Raw genomic sequence first — 19,879 nt, 5'->3', positions numbered from 1 at the left:
ATTTGTCTCAACCAATATTATCCTGAGAGTTGGTATAAGAATTTATACATATTTGAAATCCTCCAAATATGAACTAACCTTCCCAGTTCTGCCTCAGAAGGCTTCAAAATTATTATAATCTGGCTAAATTTTTTGGATTTTCTAATTAGTAAATTAAAGAATCTTGAAAAAACACAAGCAAATGCTACATGAGAAATGATTAAATCCCCCTTCCTAAACCAAGAGGGATACGGAAAAGCCTTCTACCAGCTCTCAAACTAAAGTGCTGTTCAATCTCATGCCATATGTCTTAAGAGGGTATTTTAACTTTTCCTCACCCCTCCTATTTATAGCACATTCTGCAATCTCAGTTGTAGGTGCAGAATGGGATGAAGGCAATTTATTCACCAAAAAAAAAAAAAAAGCTACTTGAGGTAAAAAAAAAAGAAAACAACAAACTGAGTTTGAAAGAGAATTCATTTCATTTTTAATCCCACCAAAAATAAAGCCACAGTTTGTAGTTTGTGTCAAGATTAAATGACAAGAGTGCTATAATCTGTCTCCTGGAAAACAGAGCATAGCCCTGATATAAAGATATGTTTGCATGAGAACATTTTGTATGAAAATGTTTTGTGTGTTTGTTTTGTATCATAAAAACTAATCCTTCATAATGTATAGAATTAAACAGCAGAGTAGGAATATTATTATAACAAAAACTGTATAAAGAAGCTACAGCCAAAGAAGCCTCCTGAAGATACCTGACTAGGACTTTAAAGTGTAAGTTAAACCACTAAGATTAGATAAAGGGAAGAGAAATATCCATAGATAGTAAAATAACAAATCAAGTGATCCCATTAGTAGGAAATGTTGAAATTCCAAGGAGATCAAAACGGGCTCCCCCAGTGATTATTGAACTACTGGAAGGGGCACAACCAGTGTCAATTAAACAATATACACTAAGGCATGGAACGTGTACATAACCAATAATTACTAAATTTATTGATCAGAGGCTGTTGAGAGAGTGTAGATCTTCCTGCAGTACCCCAATTCTACCAGTACAAAAGCCAAATGAAAGTGATTGATTAGTTCAGGACCTGAGGACACTTTACTCACAAAATTACAAGGTGACTGGGTGTGGTTTTCAGTTTTAGATTTAAAAGATGCTTTCTTTTGTCTGCCATTAGCTGAAAGCAGTCAGGAAATTTTTGCCTTTGAATGGGAAAACCCCAGAACAGGGAGAAAAAGCCAACTTACATAGACTGTATTGCCACAAGGATTCAAAATAGCCCCATGGTATTTAGAGATCAATTAGCCAAGGAACTGGAAGCCTGGACACTGCCACTTGGAGAAGGTACACTCCTGCAGTACATTGATGACCTACTGATAGCAACAAGGACCCGTGAAGACTGCAAGAACTGGACTGTAAGTCTTCTAAATGTTCTGGGACTAAGTGGATATAGAGTCTCCCCTGAAAAGGCTCAGCTAGTCCTCCAGAAAGTTACATATCTGGGGTATGAACTGGCAGGAGGGGAGAGAGCCTTGGGAGACAACAGGAAAGAGGCAATTTGTCAAATGCCCAGGCCAACCACAACCAAAGAACTGAGAACCTTTCTGGGAATGACAGGATGGTGTAGATTATGGATCTACAGCTATGGACTCATTGTGAAACCTTTATACCAACTCCTAAAGGAGACTGGGGGAACTCACCTATGCTGGACACCAGAGACTAATAATGCATTGATAACTCTGAAATGTGAGTTAATGCGAGCTCCAGCACTGGGCATACCAGATGTCACTAAACCTTTTCTGTTGTTCTCACATGAGAGACAAGGACTGGTGCTGGGACTTTTGGCACAGAAGCTGGGACCGTACAAAAGGCCAGTGGCTTATTTCTCCGAGCAGCTGGACGTGGTCAGCCAAGGAGAGCCCACCTGCCTGCGTGCAGTGGCAGCTGTGATCCTGAACATAGAGGAAGCCCTCAAGTTCACACCGGGCCAGCAGAGAACTGTTTTTGTCTCTCACACAGTGTCAGCAGTGCTCACACAGAAAGGAAGTCACTGGTTAACCCCATCTCACTTTGTCAAGTACCAGGCTGTCCTAGCAGAATCTGAGGATGTGAGTATCCAAGTAACCAACGTTTTAAACCCAGCAGCCTACCTCCAGGGCAAGGCTGCTGAGGAGCCTGTACAGCAGGACTGCATTGAAACCATGGAGGCAGTTTACTCCAGCCACCCAGACCTAAAGGACTCTCCACTAGAAAATGCAGACAACTGGTTCACTGATGGGAGCAGTCATGTCAAGGATGTAAGTAAGCAGCTCGCTGGGTGTGCAGTTACAACCACAGACGCTGTCATTGAGGCAAAACCGTTACCCGTGGGGACATCAGCTCAAAAGGCTGAAATAACAGCCCTAACTGGAGCCTTGGCGTTGGCTGAAGGAAAACCTATCAACATTTGGACTGATTCAAGGTATGCTTTTGGGGTGGTACACTGGGGCTATCTGGAAAGAAAGGGGTTTATTAACCTCACAGAAGAAAGAAATCAAGCATGCTACTGAAATCATGCAGTTACTGGAAGCAGTGGTAAAACCTTCCAAAGTGGCTATAATGCATTGTAAGGGACACTCCCAGGGTAACACTGTCCCTGAACTGGGAAATGCTGTGGCAGACAAAACAGCAAAGGCAGTGGCCAGTGGGGTTCAGATCCAAGCCCTTGCTCTAATTCCTTCTAGCATCCTTATAAGTAAAAAACCCCCACCATACAACACTGATGATTTAAATTAGATACAAGAAGACAAGAGACAAATGAGCACAGATGGGTGAGCTAGGATAAAGGGTCTCATAACCATACCCAGGAAACTATTAAAATTATTTATCCAAAGTGAACATTGCATCAGATCACCTTAGATGACACTTCTTGAAAGTTTAAAGAGGTATGAGACAAACTTACAGCCCCCTTTTCGGGCTTTGTTCCACAGCTTTTGTTTCCACCTCTTGCATCCTTTCCCTCACTCCAGGAGCTCCCAGCAGTTCCACACCCTCTTTTCTCCCATCCTGATCCTTTCTCCAAGAACAGAGCTCTGCATTTCAATTCCCTTCTCTTTTCTCCGACAATTCCCACCAATCCAGACCTAAAGCTGACACAAGGAACACTCAGTGCCCACAAATGCAAATCCAGACCTGGCCATGCCTAAACCAGCAACGCTGAACACACAATCCTGGACCATCTGCATTAATTCAAAGCTAACATTTAGGACACACTGAACACTTCAACATTCCCAAGAAATATCCTGTTGCCTTCAGCTCCCAGGGGTTTTTGCTTTGAAGTCATACGGATTTGGGGATCAAGGGATTCCCCTGAAAAAACCTGTGTGGTGCACACTGGAATCCCTGATCCCGTGAATCCAGAGAGTGTTAAAAGCTTAGTCCAACCTGGCCCACCGTCAATTTTTGCCAAATATCCCCCAAATCATCAGGTTAACAGAACCCTGTTCTGATGCTGCATTTTTAGTATTGGAAAGCCAGGAATTACTTTATTCCCAGCACGGGGCTCTGGATATGGGCTTGGGGAGAACAAGACCTTACCAACTTACAGAGCCAGGGCATGACGTTTGGGAACAATCCTGGGCTGCCTGGCAGCAATTCATTGTCCCTCTTGTCGCCCACCTCTTCAGCAGCTCCTCCAGGAGCCCGGGCCAGCGGCTCTGCTTCTCTTGGAGCGGGAGACATTCCTCTGCCCACTGCAGGCACCTGCAAACCATTCCAGAGTCAGCTCCGAGCCAGGGACGGGGCAACAGCGGGGCAGGGATGGGGCAACAGCGGGGCAGGGATGGGGCACCCCGAGCCAGGGCCGAGCTCACCTGTCCCACGGCTCCAGAGGGTCGGGCCCTCGGTAATTCCGGATCTGAGCCTCGTAATTCCTGCAGGGAAGAGAGGCCGGCTCAGGCCGGGATCAGGGAGGGTGGGAAGCGCCCGGGGCGGGCGGAGGCTCTGCCGCCCCCACGGCCGCGGCATCCGCACAGCTCCGGGGGACGGGGCACCCCGATGCCGCTCCCCATCCCGCTATCCCGCTCCCCCATCCTGTTCTCCCGCTCCCCCATCCCGTTCCCCCGCTCCCCATCCCCTTTCCCCGCTCCCCCATCCCGTTCCCCCGCTCCCCCATCCCGTTCCCCCGCTCCCCCACCCCGTTCTCCCGCTCCCCCACCCCGTTCTCCCGCTCCCCCACCCCGTTCCCCCGCTCCCCATCCCCTTTCCCCGCTCCCCCATCCCCTTTCCCCGCTCCCCCATCCCGTTCCCCCGCTCCCCCATCCCGTTCTCCCGCTCCCCCACCCCGTTCTCCCGCTCCCCCACCCCGTTCTCCCGCTCCCCCACCCCGTTCTCCCGCTCCCCCATCCCGTTCTCCCGCTCCTCCACCCCGTTCTCCCGCTCCCCCACCCCGTTCTCCCGTTCCCCCATCCCGTTCTCCCGCTCCTCGCTCACCGCCCGGGCCCGTCCATGCCCGCCCGCCCCAACCGCTCCCGCCGATTCCAACTGGCCGCGCGCAGCCCCTGCCGCCTCGCATTGGCCAGACCTCGGCCCGCCCCGCCTCCCCATTGGCCGCTGGCTCCGTCAATCACGCGGGAAACCCCGCCCACAGGCGCTGTCCCATGGCGGCCGCTGCAGGGCGGCCCGGGCGCATCCCCAAGGGAAAAGGAGGCACAAAATGAGGAATTGGGAAGTCAAAGGGGAAGGCTGCGCAGCGCCCGCGGCGCCCCGAGAGCGAGGAGCAGCTCCCACTCCTCTTCCCATCTTCGTTTCCCATCTCCGAGCCCTGCACGTTATCAGGGAGCAGCCCCAACCCTCTCCCATCATTAACTCGGAGATCTTCCATGGGTTTTCCGAACTGCTGAATTTATTGTGCTGAAGAGCCGCTTCGTTCAGCACACACCGGCCCATAGAGCTGCATAGAAAAGTGCTGTGATACAATTCCAGGCTTCCCCAGCCCATGTCCAGGTGTCACCCCCAGCCCTCCCAGTGGCTCCCAGTTCCCAGGCACCCAGCCAGCAGCCCCTCGGTCCTGGGAGCTGTGGGGCACTTCCAGAAGTACACCATGCCTTGGAACAAGCTGGCCAAACAATTCCAGACCTAAACCCTTCAATCCCTGCAAGTCAAGGCAGACTCCCAAATGCCCAAGAATTCGCACCTGCCATGGAAAAGTTAAAAGATCAACGTCTGCCTGAACTGCATTTGCAGGGTCCAATTGCACCCATTTTGCTCTGCCTCACGCTCGCAAATTGCCCGGAACGTGCTGTGTACAACAGCCTGGAAACCATGGAAAACTCCTGACACTGGTATCCCGATGCCTCTTGCAGACACCCAGCTCAGGGAAACCTTTGCAGCAAAGCACATCCTAAAGGAGCTGTTTTCCCCGAGGAAGCCCAGCAGCGGCAGCGCTGCCCCAGAGCACAAAGCAGCAGCTCTGCTGGGGAAGAGCATCCTTCAGTTCCTCTGCTGCTCACTTGACCACAGAGCTGTTCCTAGGCCACATTCACTGCCCCACCCTGGATGAAATACCTGCACCCCCCCTTCCAAGTGCTCACTGCTCCCTGCTGTTCACATGACCTTTTCTACATCAAAATACCAGGAACAGTGCCCAGACAAATGGAGACCTTTCCAAAAAAAAAAAAAAAAAAGGTAAAAAAACTGGGTTTGCATAAATAAGCACTGAATCTAAAAACTTTTATGTTTCCAGTATTCCAACCATGTCCAGATGTTGAGCAGGGTGCTAAAGAACAACAGAAAAGCAGCAAGAAGAGACAAATCTTCCTTCTCGACCTTCAATATCCTCAACTTCAGGAAAATCACCCAAACTCAACAGCTCTATATAGAAGGGGAAAAAACCCCACGTGTACTTTGAGCTGGTGAGAAGAACAGGAACCTGCAGCAATTAAGGCTGCACAGTCCACAGCAGCGAGAGCTCAGCACACGTCCAGACAGGCAATTCCAGCACCTAAGTTAAAAAAGAAGAAAAAGTTGATTACTTTTTTTTAAAGTTACTCTAAGTTCGTAAAACCAAACCAGCCTTTGCTCTTGATTTTGGCTCACTGATGCACACACACACAAGAAGCCAACGGTCACACAGGGCCCGCTTGCAGAATTCCTGATCCAAACCCTCGCCTTTCCTGCCCAGCACTGAGGGAAATCTGACAGAGGATTCATAAAGAGCCCTCGCTGAGAGCAGTCATCGCCCCAGGCCTTCAGGCTTGGCAAGATCCTGAAGTGAACGGACCCAAATTCAATTCCTAAATCTGAATCTCTGACAAGTCTCGTTAGAAAGACAGCGGACAGTCCATCAGAACACAGAATCAAAAGGCTGCACAAGGAATAACAGAAGCTTTTCCAGGAACAGCACAAGTTCCTTTTCTCCCTCACCGGTCCGGGACCGTGAGACCGAACCTTGGGCCCCAGGAGACAGGAGAGCTGTTATCAACACTCGAACCTCCCAAGCGTTGTTATTGCTCAGAGAGCTGCGCCGGCTCTGAGCTGCTCCCATGCGCCTGCAGGGCTCTGGGGAGGGGCAAGACGACGTCCCACTCCTGCCTGGAGAAATTTCAACGCCCTAAAAAGTCATTTCCCTTCTCTCTCTCTGGCCCATGGCCAAAGCAGCTGTGTAGAACAACCCGGGGGATTTATGGGAGGGCTGATTCTCTCAGGAAAGACCCCAGACCCTGAGGAAACAAAACTACCCCAAATTTCCAGCTGAAAACACGCTGCTTCCTGAACGGGAGCGCACAAAACTCTCGTAAGCATCTTCAGAGATGGCCCATTCATCATCTAGGATGGACAATTCATCAGACCCAGGAAAGGCTTTGTGCAGCCCAACTCCGGGACAAGAAAACATCAGGAATATGCTAAATTGCGAGAAAAAGAGAATTAATTCGGACTCTGCCCAAAAACTGTATAAGAAGGAACCAGCCGAAGCAGCACCCGTGAACCTGGGAGCTCTGGTGCGATAGAGGTCAGATCTGTGCGTCTTCACCCAGCTCCGACCCCAGGCTGAGGCTGCTTTTCTCCATCGTGGCTTTCTGTGTGATCGATCTTTCGGCCGCGGAATAAAATCTATTTCTTTATTAAATTTAATTTGGCTGAATTTCTTTACCTCCCATTCATAACAATGATGGAACATGCGAAAAGCCAACATCACAATCCCATTTATAACAGAGGGATCCGCCGGAGGCACCCGCGGTGCTGCGGTCCTGGCCGCGGAGTGATCTGCCGGAGGGACTATTTGTGATGCGAGGAGGAACCAGTGGTGATGCTGCTCATTGTCCCTCTTGTCGCCCACCTCTTCAGCAGCTCCTCCAGGAGCCCGGGCCAGCGGCTCTGCTTCTTTCGGAGCGGGAGACATTCCTCTGCCCACTGCAGGTACCTGCAAACCATTCCAGAGTCAGCTCCGAGCCAGGGACGGGGCAACAGCGGGGAAGGAATGGGGCACCCCGAGCCAGGGCCGTGCTCAGCCGTCCCACGGCTCCAGCGGCTCGAGCCCTCGGTAATTTCGGATCTGAGCCTCGTAATTCCTGCAGGGAAGAGACCGGGTCAGGCCGGGATCAGAGAGGGTGGGAAGCGCACGGGGCGGGCGGAGGCTCTGCCGCCCCCACGGCCGCGGCATCCGCACAGCTCCGGGGGACGGGGCACCCCCGATGCCGCTCCCCATCCCGCTATCCCCTTCCCCATCCCGTTCTCCCGCTCCCCACCCCGTTCTCCCGCTCCCCCACCCCGTTCTCCCGCTCCCCCACCCCGTTCTCCCGCTCCCCCACCCCGTTCCCCCGCTCCCCCACCCCGTTCCCCCGCTCCCCCACCCCGTTCCCCCGCTCCTCGCTCACCGCCCGGGCCCGTCCATGCCCGCCCGCCCCAACCGCTCCCGCCGATTCCAACTGGCCGCGCGCAGCCGCGTCCCGCCTCCCATTGGCCAGTCCTCGGCCCGCCCCGCCTCCCCATTGGCCGCTGGCTCCGTTAATCACGCGACAAACCCCGCCCACAGCACCGCCCTCAGGTGCTGTTCCCATGGCGGCCGCTGCAGGGCGGCCCGGGCGCATCCCCAAGGGAAAAGGAGGCACAAAATGAGGAATTGGGAAGTAAAAGAGGAACGCTGGGCAACGCACGCGAGGAGCAGCCCCCGCTCCTCTCCTCGTCTTCGTTTCCCACCTCCAAGCCCTGCACGTTATCAGGGAGCAGCCCCAACCCTCTCCCCTCATTAACTCGGAGGTATTCCATGGGTTTTCCGAACTGCTGAATTTATTGTGCTGAAGAGCCGCTTCGTTCAGCACACACCGGTCCATAGAGCTGCATAGAAAAGTGCTGCGATACAATTCCAGGTACAAGAAGGGGTTATTCCAGAACATACTGCCCGGGCGCCGTCCCTCTCCGGGCACAGCCGGATACTCCGGCTGCCCCCCGCATTCCAGACGTTTATACGGGACTTTCCATGAGATAAAGCTCCTTCCCAGGACACAGCTGCTTGTTCCCACCGTGGAACCCGGGCCCCACGCGTGGGAGCAGCCAGGGAACACCTGGACAGCCGGGAATCGGCTCCATTCCCTGATCCCCCCCTCAAGCCGCGCTCTCGGAACTCGGGCTCCTGGGAACAGCCGAGGCGGGGGACAAGTTTAGGATCTCTTCAAAGGAAGGGCCTTCGTCCTCCAGGGGTATCTCTGCCTCGAACATGCGCTGCAGCAGAGCATCCACTGTCCTGTATCCTGGTGGGACAAAAGAATTCCCTGTAAGCACCAGATCTGCTCCTCTGGCTACCTTCAAGGTCCCTGTTTTAAAACAGGCAAGAAAATCCCCCAAATCACATTCCCTGCTGTTCCACCCCACCTGCTTGAAGTACTGTGAGCCCTTCTCGAGGATAACGCCATTATCTGGCATTTTAAACCCTTCTATTCCCACACAATGGATACCTGCGGTACAGCAAGAAAGCCAGGAGAAGGAGGAAAAAAAGTCATCGAGCGAGCCAGAGCAAAGGAGGATACAGTCACCCCGTGATCCAAGCAGCAGGAATGCAAAGCCCACAGAGGAGGGAGAGAGGAAAACGGGTGTCTTGGCACAGCAGGACCTCGGCCACCAGGGCAGTGTCTCCAGAGGGAGGTTAATGAAAACAAGGGACACACAAGGGCCAAGGTGGGACAGGAGAAGCTGCTACAGAAGTAAAAACAAACAGCAAACATCAAATGTCCACAGTCGTCCCAAAGTCTCCAGGTGGGTTTTGGCTGCTTTTATAGCCCCAAGGGAGCAGCAGGACTCGGGAGTTTCTCCCAAGGAACAGCTGGGACCCTTGGGCCTGGACACTCTGGAGGGTCACACTTACGTTTGGAGGCAATTTTGAACAGCAGCCCTTTGCTCTGTGCCTTCGTTCCACCTTCCCCCTCCAGCTCGTGCTCTGCACTCTCCATGTTGTCAAGGAGCTGCTCATCCCGGAGCTCATCCCTGCACAGGAAGGGCCAGGAATGACCTGGGAAGGGGGCACACCCTACCCTGGGAGCCCAGCAGCGACGGCTTCCCGGTGGGGCAGGACAAGCACCAGCCATGGGGTTATTTTCCAGCACCTCTCCTGTCCTCTGGGCTGGAAGAGCCACGGGAGGCAGCAAAGCCAACACCAGGGGCCTTCTACTGGCACTTAAACCAGCAGAGGAGCCAGAACTTCAGGACAGGGAAGAGGAATCGCCATTTTTAAGGAAGATCAGCCAGAACTTTGTGACGAGGAAGGGGAATCTCAGCTCACACCTCGACACAGAGGGTGCTTTTCCCTCATCACTGGTGCCAAATTGGCCACATCCACCATGGGTTCATTCGGGGGCTTACTCTTGAACTCCCATTCCCAGCTCCTGGATTTTCTGCTCGATGGCAGTTTCCACTTCACTCTTCTCCAGGGAATATTCCACAAAGAAAGCTTCCAAGATGAACGACACAAAGATACTGAAAGAAACAATGAGCAGAATTAAGGCAGCACTTCCTCACTGGCATTGCCCGTCTCAGTATTCCCAGGCTCATTTCCCTGTGCTCCATCCCCTCCAGGCCAGAGCAGCGCCCAGTGGGGACAAGAATGCAGCAGATCCCTCTAAACACATCCCACCTGCCTGCCATGGGTGACCCCAGGCCCACCAGCACTGCCCTGGCAGGGGCAGATACCCTTTTTCATCCAAAGAGGATGAAATCATCCCAAAAAACCTACTTGACAATGATTATCACCATCACAATGTGGAAGGCGATGAAGTAAAGCTTGGCAGGCTGAGCTGTCACGTTGGCAAATCCATTGGCAAAGAGTGGAGCGGGAGTTAAGGGAAAAGAGGGAAGGAGGAGCTGAGGGAGGGACCGGGAACCCAACAAAACCCTCTGCGGGCCCATCTCTGCCACCTGTCCATGTGCAGTGCCCGGGGAAGAGCAGAATCTGGGAAGAGGGTGGATCAGAGAACCACCCAGTCTCCCACAAGGACCATCAAGCCCAGTTCCCAAGGTTCCAGCTGGGAATGTGCACTACAAAGGATATCGTGCCACTGGTTGACCACAGTGAGCTCCATGAGGACAATGAAGGATGAGGCAAAGTTGTTGAAGTTGTTCTTGCAGTACTTCCCACGGGCAAAAAGGGAATCCTTGAGAGCTGGATTCCCACATTCCAGAGCATGAGGAGTGTTCGAGTTGGCAGGGAAGTACTGGATTTTCCCATGGAATAACTCCATGCCAATGATAGCGAACACACAATACACAACCTGGGAAGAGAAACCCCATCACCTGCTTCTCCAGCAAGCTGCAAGCCCCAGGGCAAGCTTGGCATCCCAGCAGGTTTTCCAATTTCCACAGGCACAGCAAGGGGCTGGAGGGCAGCACAGAGTCCAAGAGCCCCAAGCCACCCAACAGCAATCACCAGGCAGGAATAATTAGCCAAGAACCACAAATACATGGAAAGGAAACACTCCCAAATCATAACAGAGGCCAATTCTAGGAAATCATTTGAGAACCAGGTTTCTCATTCAGCCTCTTGCCCAAACCATGATTTGATTCCTTATGATGAAAAGCCCAGGCTGCCAGAACACCCCATGGATCCAAGGAGGATGTCCTGATCCAGGAAAAAGCAGGAATGCAGCCCCTCTGCACCTTTTGCTTGCACAACGGCCATGAATCAATCGGACACTTACAGTTCCAAGGGCCTGCCATCCAGGGAATTGCATTGATCCCCTTGGAAACAGTACGAGCATGACATTTCAGACACACTTCTGTGAAACTGGAGTGCTTTGAACCGAGACACCCGGATTTCTTACCAGAGTGAGCCCACCAAAAGTCAGCATGGTCGGGACGATGTTTATCAGGGTGTTCATGATGACCCGGAACCTACAGAGAGCCCACGCTGGTTACTGTCACACCCCGGCCACCACACGCTCCCCACATCCCCAAAAGAAGCCTCCAGAGAGGCTGCAGCCACTGGGCTCATCCCAGGCAGGCTGGGACAAGGCCTTGGGATGCTTTTTGGAGCAGCCATGGTCAGTGCTGGACACTCAGAGCGCTGCCTCTGGCACAGACCAACCCCTCCCCAAAACCCATCTCCCACCCCACTCTCTTCCTCACCTCTGAATGCTGTCAACAATCCGGATCAGCCTGAGGACTCTCAGGATGAACACAATGTCCAGGATCTGCTGGCTGTTGTACTTCATGGCTGAGAAATGAACAAAGATATTTTTATTATGAAAATAAAGCCGGGAAGTGTTAAGATAAAGCTCTTTATTTGTTACTGTTATGTCCTTGTTAAACACTGTAACAGGGAGCTAAAAAAAAAAAAAAAAAAAAGAAAAAAAAGAAAAAAAAGAAGAAGACTGGGTTAGTTCTTAGAAACCCTCCAGAAATTCCTTGTCTGGTCTCAAAGCCTCCCAAGCCTGAGGTGCTGGCAGGAGGCTGGGGAGGACACCAAGATTCCCAAGGCATGCAGGCTGCTCAAGCTGCACTTACTGGACTTGAGGGTGGCATTGAGAATCGTTGCAGTCAGGGCAGCAAAGATGATGAGAGTATCAAACCTGGCACGAGGGAAGGCACTGCTGTTAGATTTTGGGGGACAGGAGTGGGGTTTAAACAAGGAGTGACCCCTGCTCCTCATATCAGAGCCAGGCAGCCCTGGGCCAGCTCAGCCTATGGGCACATGGGAGAGTTTTGTCACATCATCCTCTGATTCATCTTAAACACACCCTGGCACAGGAGTTCAGAGCCTTTCCATCCCTGAGGAGCCGAGCACAGCACTCACCACACTCCACACAAATTTCCAGCCCACTCACCAGTTCCAAAACTGGGTTTTGCCAAAGAACTCCCTGGGTTCGTAAGTGTAGACCTTCAGGAGGATCTCCAGGACATACACAGCAAGGAACACCCACTCTGCGTAGGAAATGTAGGGGCTTTCCTCATCCAGGGCAATGAAGATGGCATTTATCAGGATGATGGCATCATAAGTCCAAACAAAAGCCCTGCAAGAACAAAGAGGTGAGCTTGTCACTCCCAAGAAGGTCAAAGTCACACAGCTATTTCCAAAACATTTTGCCTCCTCTCTCAAAAATTCTTTACCCATCAGTTCTCCCCAAACCTGAGAGTTTGGGGGAGTCATTGCAGAGTTTAGTTTTGCTCTTGAAGTCCAACACAGAATTTGGTTAACAGGTCCGGGGAGGTGATTTTCCCCCATCTACTCAGTACTGGTAAGGCCCCATTTGGAGTCAACTGGGCTCCCCAGTACAAGAGAGACCTGAACACATTAGAAACAGTGGAAGGACAGAACAGTCTGACTCAGGCCACTTCAGGAGAGCCACGGTTGTCCGGCCTGACAGGGAGAAGGGTCAGGAGCAGCTCCTGTGCATAAATACCTGATGGGAAGGTGCGGGGAAGATGGAGCCAGACTCTTCTCAGTGGTATCCAGTGGAAGCACAAGAGACAAGGGGCACAAGTTGAAATACAGGAACTTCCATTTAAACAAAAAAGTTGTTTGTTTGGTTTTTTTTAATTGGGAGTGATCAAGCACTGGAATGGGTTGTAGAGAGGTTTTGGAGCCTTCATCCTTGAGGATACTCTGGACCCAGCTAGCATAGCCCTGAATACCCTACTTTGGCTGACCTTGCTTGGAGCAGGGGGGTTCCACTAGCCCATCCCTAGATGTTCCTTGTAACCTCAGCAAGTCTGGGATTCTGGGAAGGCTCAGAGGTGAAACAGAGCTCTAGAGAACTCCATAACTCCCAGGGCTGACGAGGCAGCAGGACACAGCTCTGCAGCACAGACTGCTGAGGTAGGAGCAGCTCTGAGTGCAGCACTGAGGTCCTTCATGGCAGGACACAAAGCACAGACTACTGCCAGCAAAACCCAGCTCAGCCAGCGGGCCTGGCCGAGGTGCGGCCTCACCCACAGCCAGGGCTGTTCCTCCACACCACCAAAGGCAGGCCAGGAGCAGCGGCAGAGCCCCTGAGGGCGGCCTGGCCACAGCCTGTCCTCCCCAGCAGCACGCCCAGGTAGCCCTGGGCCCTGTCAGAGCTCACCTGTGCCTCACGACGCTGCGCAGGAGCCGGCTGGGAGCAGATCCATACAGGGCCGGCACCCAGCGCGCCAGAGGGTGCCTGCGGATCTTCAGTGTCACCACCTGGATGTTGAGCAGGTCTGCCAGCTGCACGAAGGACTTCTTGTCTGCAGCAGAGTGGCACGGGTCAGCCTGATCCCATGGCAAATAAACAGTGCCTGCTAAATGCAAATCTGAGCCCGCAGGAGGGGCAGCAAAGCCCAGCCCAGAGCGGTATCCACCACAACAGGCTGAACTTGGAATTCAAGCAGCTTCTCTGCCTCATTCCTGGGGAATTGTCTCGAGCCATGGGCCAACAACCACCACAGAACAATTCAAAACGAGGAGACTGACCCATCTCTCCCGATATTCCTGCTCCGGAGGACTGTGGGGGAGCCACATTGCTGGGAGGCATCTGATAACAAGGGAGGCTTTCCACATCCTCTGCTGAGGACAGGAGGCCCCACACACCATGGAGAGCATGGCCTGATGTCAGATGGCCCTGAAGGCCACACAGTGCGTGGGACATGGGCTACAGCACAGGCAGCAGGAACAGCCTTTCAGCACTCCAGGAATCCGGAGGGAAACAGGAAGAGAACGGCCCCAAGGTGCCCAAGGAATGACTGGACGTGGCACTCAGTGCTCTGATCTTGCCGATAAGGTGGGGATCAGTCACAAGTTGGGCTCAGTCATGGAGGTCATTTCCCACCTCAATGATTCTGAGTCTCTCTGGGGCCATTACAGGTCAAAAATCCCAATGCCAAACCCCTCCTAGCCCCTGGCTCCTCCCCAATCCCCACTGCTCACCTACAAACCCTTTCTGCTCGTCATCTGAGATGCGGAGCAGCAGCTCCCGGTGGGAACTGCTGGTGTCAGGAGCCACCAGCTTGACCAGCTGCTTCCACCGGGCTTCCCGAACCACGAACTGCTCTCCCTCCTTTTCCTTCAGGAGGTTGAAGGCCTCGATCATCTTGCGGCGCTTCATGTAGGCGAGTTTACGGATCTCGTTCTAGAGAGAGCATCGGGAGTCAGGCAGCTCCAGGCACCCTTCCCCTTTTGTTTAACAAATAAACTCATTTGCACAGTGCAGAGATGCAAGAAGAGACCCAGGGGAATGACACTGGACACAGCACAGCACAGTTAATGCGGGGGGGTGAGAAATGGTGTTTAACAGGCAGCTGTGGGCTCTCCACACAGAGCTCTGGAAGGATCAACAGATTTCTGGATGCTGGGACAATGCTGAAAAACCGGAAGGAAAGACAAAGGGTAGTGCCAGACAGGAAGGAGGTGACAAAGATCACGGGATCTGCATGGCCACAGAAGCAAAGAGGATGTGTCCACACACGCTTCCCATCCACAAATGAATCCTGCTGAGAGCAGGGGTAGAGATCCTCTTCTGCACATGACTGCAAGCAGCAGAAGACCCAGCTTCCTCAGAAAGGAAGACCCAACCCCCTCATGGGAGCAGCCAGGAGTTGCCAGCTCTCCCCCTTTGATCATAAGTCCCACACTGCCCTTACCCAGTTTGGGTAGAACAAAAATTCTGATTTACTCAGACCTCCCATTTCCAGTTCCTTTGTTCTAAGAGCACATGCAAAGATGTTGTGCAAAAACAGTTCCCTGCATGGAGACAGCAATGCTGAGCTAGGACTAAATCTCCAAGATAATGCAGAATGTGCTGCTTATCTGCTGGAAACACCACAGAGCACACAATTCAATGCCAACAGCAGAATTCCCAACAACTCCACAATACGAAAGGTGGGTCTGTGCTTGTTGTTTGCAGAGCACCAAAGGCAAGAAGCTGTTCCCCCCTTCTCAAAGCTTTCCAAGGGAAAGCCAGAGGTTCCTTACAGAGAACAGCAGGAATCCACTGGTCACAAGCCCCTCCACGCATTACCTTCAGATGTTTTTTGTAGTTGTTGTAGACCACGGCCAGGAAGAGAGACATGAAGATGTAAGTGTTGATGATGACAAAGGCGATGAAGAACAGGGCATACCAGGAGCTGAAGTCAAATGCTGGCATCCTGGAGAAGGGGAGAGGGATTGCTGCTTGCCAGACTGACAAACAGGGAAAGGGAATCCACGAGAAAACAGACTCCCAGATGGATTTCCAAGTGCTGTTTTAGACAGCCAGATCAAACTTATCAGATAATACCCAAGCTAAAAACTGCATTAAGTCAGCTGGAAAGCACTTTTCTTCTGCTGGGTTTTCACCATGGTTTGTCAGGCCCTGACTGAAGGGGTGCAAAAGACAGCACAGAGATGAAATCTCTGCCAGTGTGGCCAAATTTAAGAGCAGACATGAGGTGATGTCTCAGCCATATGATGGTTTTTGGCCTCAGACCCTTGCTGCACTCAGATCTGCTTTTCTACTTGCTCTAGGAGGATAAGCAGCATTTTATTTCTCTGTTTAAATTCCCAGGGTCCCTGTATCATCCCAGTCATGCCCAAGATATTGCCAGCACATAGATGACCAAGCCATTCCTCCCTGTCTCACACTTAACAGCACCTTCCCAGCATGAACCAAAATGGGAACCCAGAACAGATGGGGGTGAAAAGCCCAACACTCACAGAATTTTAACTGTGCCGTGCAAATTAGAGGCTGCACAGAGAGCCCTGAGAACACTATGAGAGAAAGATCTGATCATCTATACATGACATGCATACATGACATCCGGGCTGTTTGCTGTCGTCACCAGCACATAGAGGTCAAACACAATCTCCAGGTAGTTTCTGAAGTAGGGCAAGCCTTCTGCTGTCTGGAGATTCCTAGGAGGAAGAGGACAGCCTGGAGTTAAGCACGAGGATCCCGTGCCCCACCACAGGAGCTGCACCTATCAGCAGTACTTGTGTTCCCTAGGAATTGCTTGGAGTCTGCCCAGAGTATCCCAGGAGCAAAGAAGTATCCATACCTCTCTCCAAAGAGCTTCAAGGCCATGAGGGAGAACATGAGGAGGCTGAACATGAAGAGCAAGAAGACGTAGGTGATCTCGGGCAGCGTGTTGCGGATGCTGCGGAAGGCCCTCCGGATCTGCCAGGGACAGGGGAAGTGCTCAGTGGCAACATGGCACCCCTTTTTCCCCTCACAATCCCACCTGCATCAAACCCCTAAACTGGGGTGCAAGAGCCCCAGGCCTTTCCTCCTCGTTCTCCAGGAGGAATCCTAGAAGGAAAGGCCCCAGCTACACGTCACAGTGAACTCAAGAGCCAAGGGCCAGAGAGCCCCAGGGCACTGCTGAGATGTTCTTGCTGCAGGGAACCAGTCAGGGACAAAAATCCATCACTCCAGGCCACAAATGACATGCTCTGAGCCCAAATGTTGAACTGCTCCCTCCCCAAGGCCTCCACACCACAGTTTATTCACTTGTAAGTCAGGACAACACCAGCCTTGGGCAGCAGGACAAAGATCTCCCCATGATGAGAGGAATCAGAGTCCAAGTCTGGACTATACATTTGAGAACAGCGTGACACTTGTTTACCCAGGAGACTTCCAGAAATCAGTAACCTGGAGCCTGACTCAGGGAGAAACACGGTGGATTTTTCTGTGGTACAGTGTGAATCCACTCTTTTGTCCACCATATTATTGCCTCAGGCCTCTTCTGAAACAAACCTTCTCTCACAGGACCCTAAATTCTGCCATAAAACCTTTCTGCTAAATCCCCTGGATCATGGAAAGCAGCAGGCTGTCCGAAAAAACAGCACCCTGGACATTCCCACCAGACCTTTTCCTTACCTGGCGACTCTCTGCAAAATTGATGAGGAAGATGGGCCTCACAATCCTTGACCATCGGATGCTCCTCACATCATATAGCCTGAGGACCCCATATATGGCCAGGTCTGTCAGGGATAACTGTAGGAAAAAGAAGGAAAACTCCCAGAAGTAATGCTGGAACGTGTCTAGACAGTGAACAGTGTTCACTGATACAGGAGAGGTGCACACACGATGGGTTTGTCAGAGCTGCTTGGTTTGGCCATGGCTCGTGTATGCCAGGTCTGGGATCCCAGGAAAGCAACAGGAGGGGAAAAAAAAAAAAAACACCTCCCCTGGGCCCAACTCACCAGGATTGCCACCATGATGCAGATGTTCTTGGTGTCCTTCCAGAATACATTGTGCAGGGTGACTTTGGCAAAGTGTGTCAGCCGGCCGAGGAACACCAGAAGGCACAACACCTCCAGCACTGACGTGGCCTGCAGAGAGAGCAGGGCTCAGCCAGCACAACCAGGAGCAGCAATATTCCTTTTTGCACGATAAAAAACAGGCAGAGCAATAGTTTCAGGCTTCCTTTTGTGGAATTGCCTGCCAGAGGCAGGTTAAAGCCAGCAAGTCTGTTTGCTTAGGATTCAAGGAGTACATCTTTCACAATCACACTGGCGCAGGGAAAATAAAGGCTGCAGAAAAGTCTGGCCTAAAGTAAAACTTGGCTTCTACTTTCACATGTGACAACTGGACTTGAGTCCCAAAGAAGGCTGGAATTGCTCTCACAGATGGAGAACAGCAGCATGGCTTTGTCCACAGTCACATGGGCCATTGCTGATGGCCACAACAGCTCCTACAGTCCCTGGCCAGCTCCTGTGCCCTTTTTGTCCCCATTTCAAACAAATCACAGAATTATAAAATCACAGATCATTTGGGTTGGAGGGGATTTTAAGGATCATCTCGTTTCAACCTCTGCCATGGGCAGGGGACACCTTCCACTAGCCCAGGTTGCTCCAAGCCCCGTCCAACCTGGCCTTGGACACTTCCAGAGATGGGGCAGCCACAGCTTCTCTGGGTAACCTTCTCTGGACAACCTGTACCAGGGCCTCACCACCCTTACAGGGAAGGATTCCTTCCTAATATCCCATGTAACCCTGCCCTCTGGCAGTGGGAAGCTGTTCCCCCTTGACCAGGCATGCCAGGCCCTTGGAAAGGGTCTCTCTCCATCTTTCTTGTGGGCTCCCTTCAGGTACTGGAAGGCTGCAATTAGGTCATGCCAAAGCTTCTCCAGGCTGAACAATCCCAATTCTCTCAGCCGTTCCTCACAGCAGAGCTGCTCCATCCCTCTGATCAATTTGGTGACCTCCTCTGGACTCATTCCAACTTTCCATATCCTTCCTGTGCTGGGGACCAAGGGCTGGATGCAGGACTCCAGGTGGGGTCTCACCAGAGCAGAGCATCAAAGATACTCCCAAAAACACCAGCATCCATTGTCTCTTGGCACCTCTGACAACCACTTTGAAGCAAGAAGCCCTTGGTGGCTCCAGCAGCTGCATTTGCTGCTCCTACACCACAAACTCACCAGGAAGGGGAGCGGATACACAGCAGGTTCCTCAAACAGGGCAAGGGACAGGTTGAGGAAGATGAAGAAGTAGGTGGCTGTTCGCATCATCCAGTGGTTATAGAGCTGATAAAGCCTGGAGCAAGAAGGCACAGGCACCATAAATAAAGACTTCAGGGCACATCCCAGGGCATCACCAAATGCATCCTGGAAGAATAGCACTTGCTGTCCCAAACAAACATTTTTGCCAGCCAGGAACCTGGCAACTTGTTTTCAACTCAGTCTCAGAACAGATAGATACTATACTGCCTTTCAGTGAAGCATTAAATAGCAGAGTATTTATTATAGAATATTTATTATAGTAAAGAAAACATAACTGTGCAGCCCCCTGGTTCTGCCACTCCAGCACCTTCCACACAGCTGAGGGCTGACCAAACCTCCCAAACTCATCGTTCCCACAGAGGCTTGGAAGATTTTACTTTTTTTTTTTTTCCCCCTCCAGCAAAACACAACTTTTTAATGTCATTCCCCCATCTTCAACATAAAGATGCACTGAGCTCCGTTTTAAGCACTTCAGCTTAAGTACAATTTTTGGCACCCCACCCATCCACCTCTCTTAGCACCACAGACGCTTTTTGGCTGTTGCTGCTTGGCCACGGGTGTGGTTGGCTCTCCACAGGTGTGGGGGCGAAACTCTCCTTACCTGACGGCCTCCGGGGAGGTCTTAAAAGGAATATTCCTGTTGTACTGCGCATCGGAGACAAACGCTGCTGCCAGCAGGAGATCCTGGGGAAAACACAAGCCAGTGTGAGAGGAGCTTCGGGGAAACTCTGCGGAGTCATTGAGGGGAGGGAGAAGGGGGCAAGGGTGCCTGGGGGACCCGCGGGGCGAGGCGGTACCTGCGCTGCCGCCTCGGCCATGGCGCGGGCAGACGCGGCGCCTCCCCGGCCCCGCCGCCTTTAACGGGGCCGTTCCCGCCCCCGCGGCGGCGGAAGCAGGAGGCGGGGCCGGGCACGGGCTGGGGAGCGGGGCCGGGATGGTGCTGGAGGCGCTGCGGCCGCGGGCCGTGCGCTGGGCGCTGCTGGCCGCCTT

At 52.4% G+C, this 19,879-nt stretch overlaps 2 protein-coding genes across 17 annotated transcripts in view; both read right to left on the bottom strand.

Moving 5' to 3' along the window:
• The window catches only part of BUB1 (BUB1 mitotic checkpoint serine/threonine kinase), a 63,074-nt gene extending 55,205 nt beyond the window's left edge, over positions 1-7,869 (bottom strand). For 2 of the 5 annotated variants that reach the window (XM_032104364.1, XM_032104367.1), the window contains exons 1-3: positions 4,457-4,490; positions 3,838-3,897; positions 3,563-3,727 (exon numbers count right to left, since the gene is read on the bottom strand). In XM_032104364.1, coding sequence (XP_031960255.1) covers positions 3,563-3,727; positions 3,838-3,897; positions 4,457-4,473 — 242 coding nt within the window. In that variant the 5' untranslated portion in view covers positions 4,474-4,490. Of the gene's footprint in view, positions 1-3,562; positions 3,728-3,837; positions 3,898-4,456; positions 4,502-7,839 lie in introns of those variants that run through there. The other 3 variants (XM_032104366.1, XM_032104365.1, XM_032104370.1) reach the window with 3 other exon arrangements.
• Positions 7,870-8,229: 360 nt separating this feature from the next.
• LOC116441919 (two pore calcium channel protein 2-like) lies at positions 8,230-19,788 on the bottom strand. 12 transcript variants are annotated; one of them, XM_032104383.1, is made up of 21 exons: positions 19,687-19,788; positions 19,491-19,573; positions 18,809-18,923; positions 17,589-17,717; positions 17,263-17,379; positions 16,442-16,560; positions 16,197-16,298; positions 15,427-15,553; positions 14,337-14,538; positions 13,513-13,657; positions 12,274-12,459; positions 11,954-12,018; positions 11,576-11,663; positions 11,272-11,341; positions 11,149-11,188; positions 10,503-10,722; positions 10,188-10,278; positions 9,818-9,905; positions 9,324-9,442; positions 8,834-9,154; positions 8,230-8,712 (listed from the first exon to the last, which is right to left on the bottom strand). In XM_032104383.1, the coding sequence occupies exons 1-21, from the start codon at positions 19,705-19,707 to the stop codon at positions 8,623-8,625; spliced, it is 2,538 nt and encodes an 845-aa protein (XP_031960274.1). In that variant the 5' UTR covers positions 19,708-19,788; the 3' UTR covers positions 8,230-8,622. The 12 variants fall into 12 exon arrangements, 9 of the variants coding, with proteins under 9 accessions (XP_031960274.1, XP_031960276.1, XP_031960280.1 ...); XM_032104385.1 differs by lacking the exon at positions 8,834-9,154 and having other exon boundaries at positions 13,513-13,708; XM_032104389.1 differs by lacking the exons at positions 8,834-9,154; positions 9,324-9,442 and having other exon boundaries at positions 13,513-13,708.
• Positions 19,789-19,879: the final 91 nt, after the last annotated feature.

The sequence above is a fragment of the Corvus moneduloides genome, chromosome 3 (assembly GCF_009650955.1).
Source record: "Corvus moneduloides isolate bCorMon1 chromosome 3, bCorMon1.pri, whole genome shotgun sequence".
Classification (NCBI taxonomy): Eukaryota; Metazoa; Chordata; class Aves; order Passeriformes; family Corvidae; genus Corvus; species Corvus moneduloides.
The sequence above is the reverse complement of the archived record's forward strand: the minus strand, read 5'-3'. Positions and strand labels throughout refer to the sequence as shown.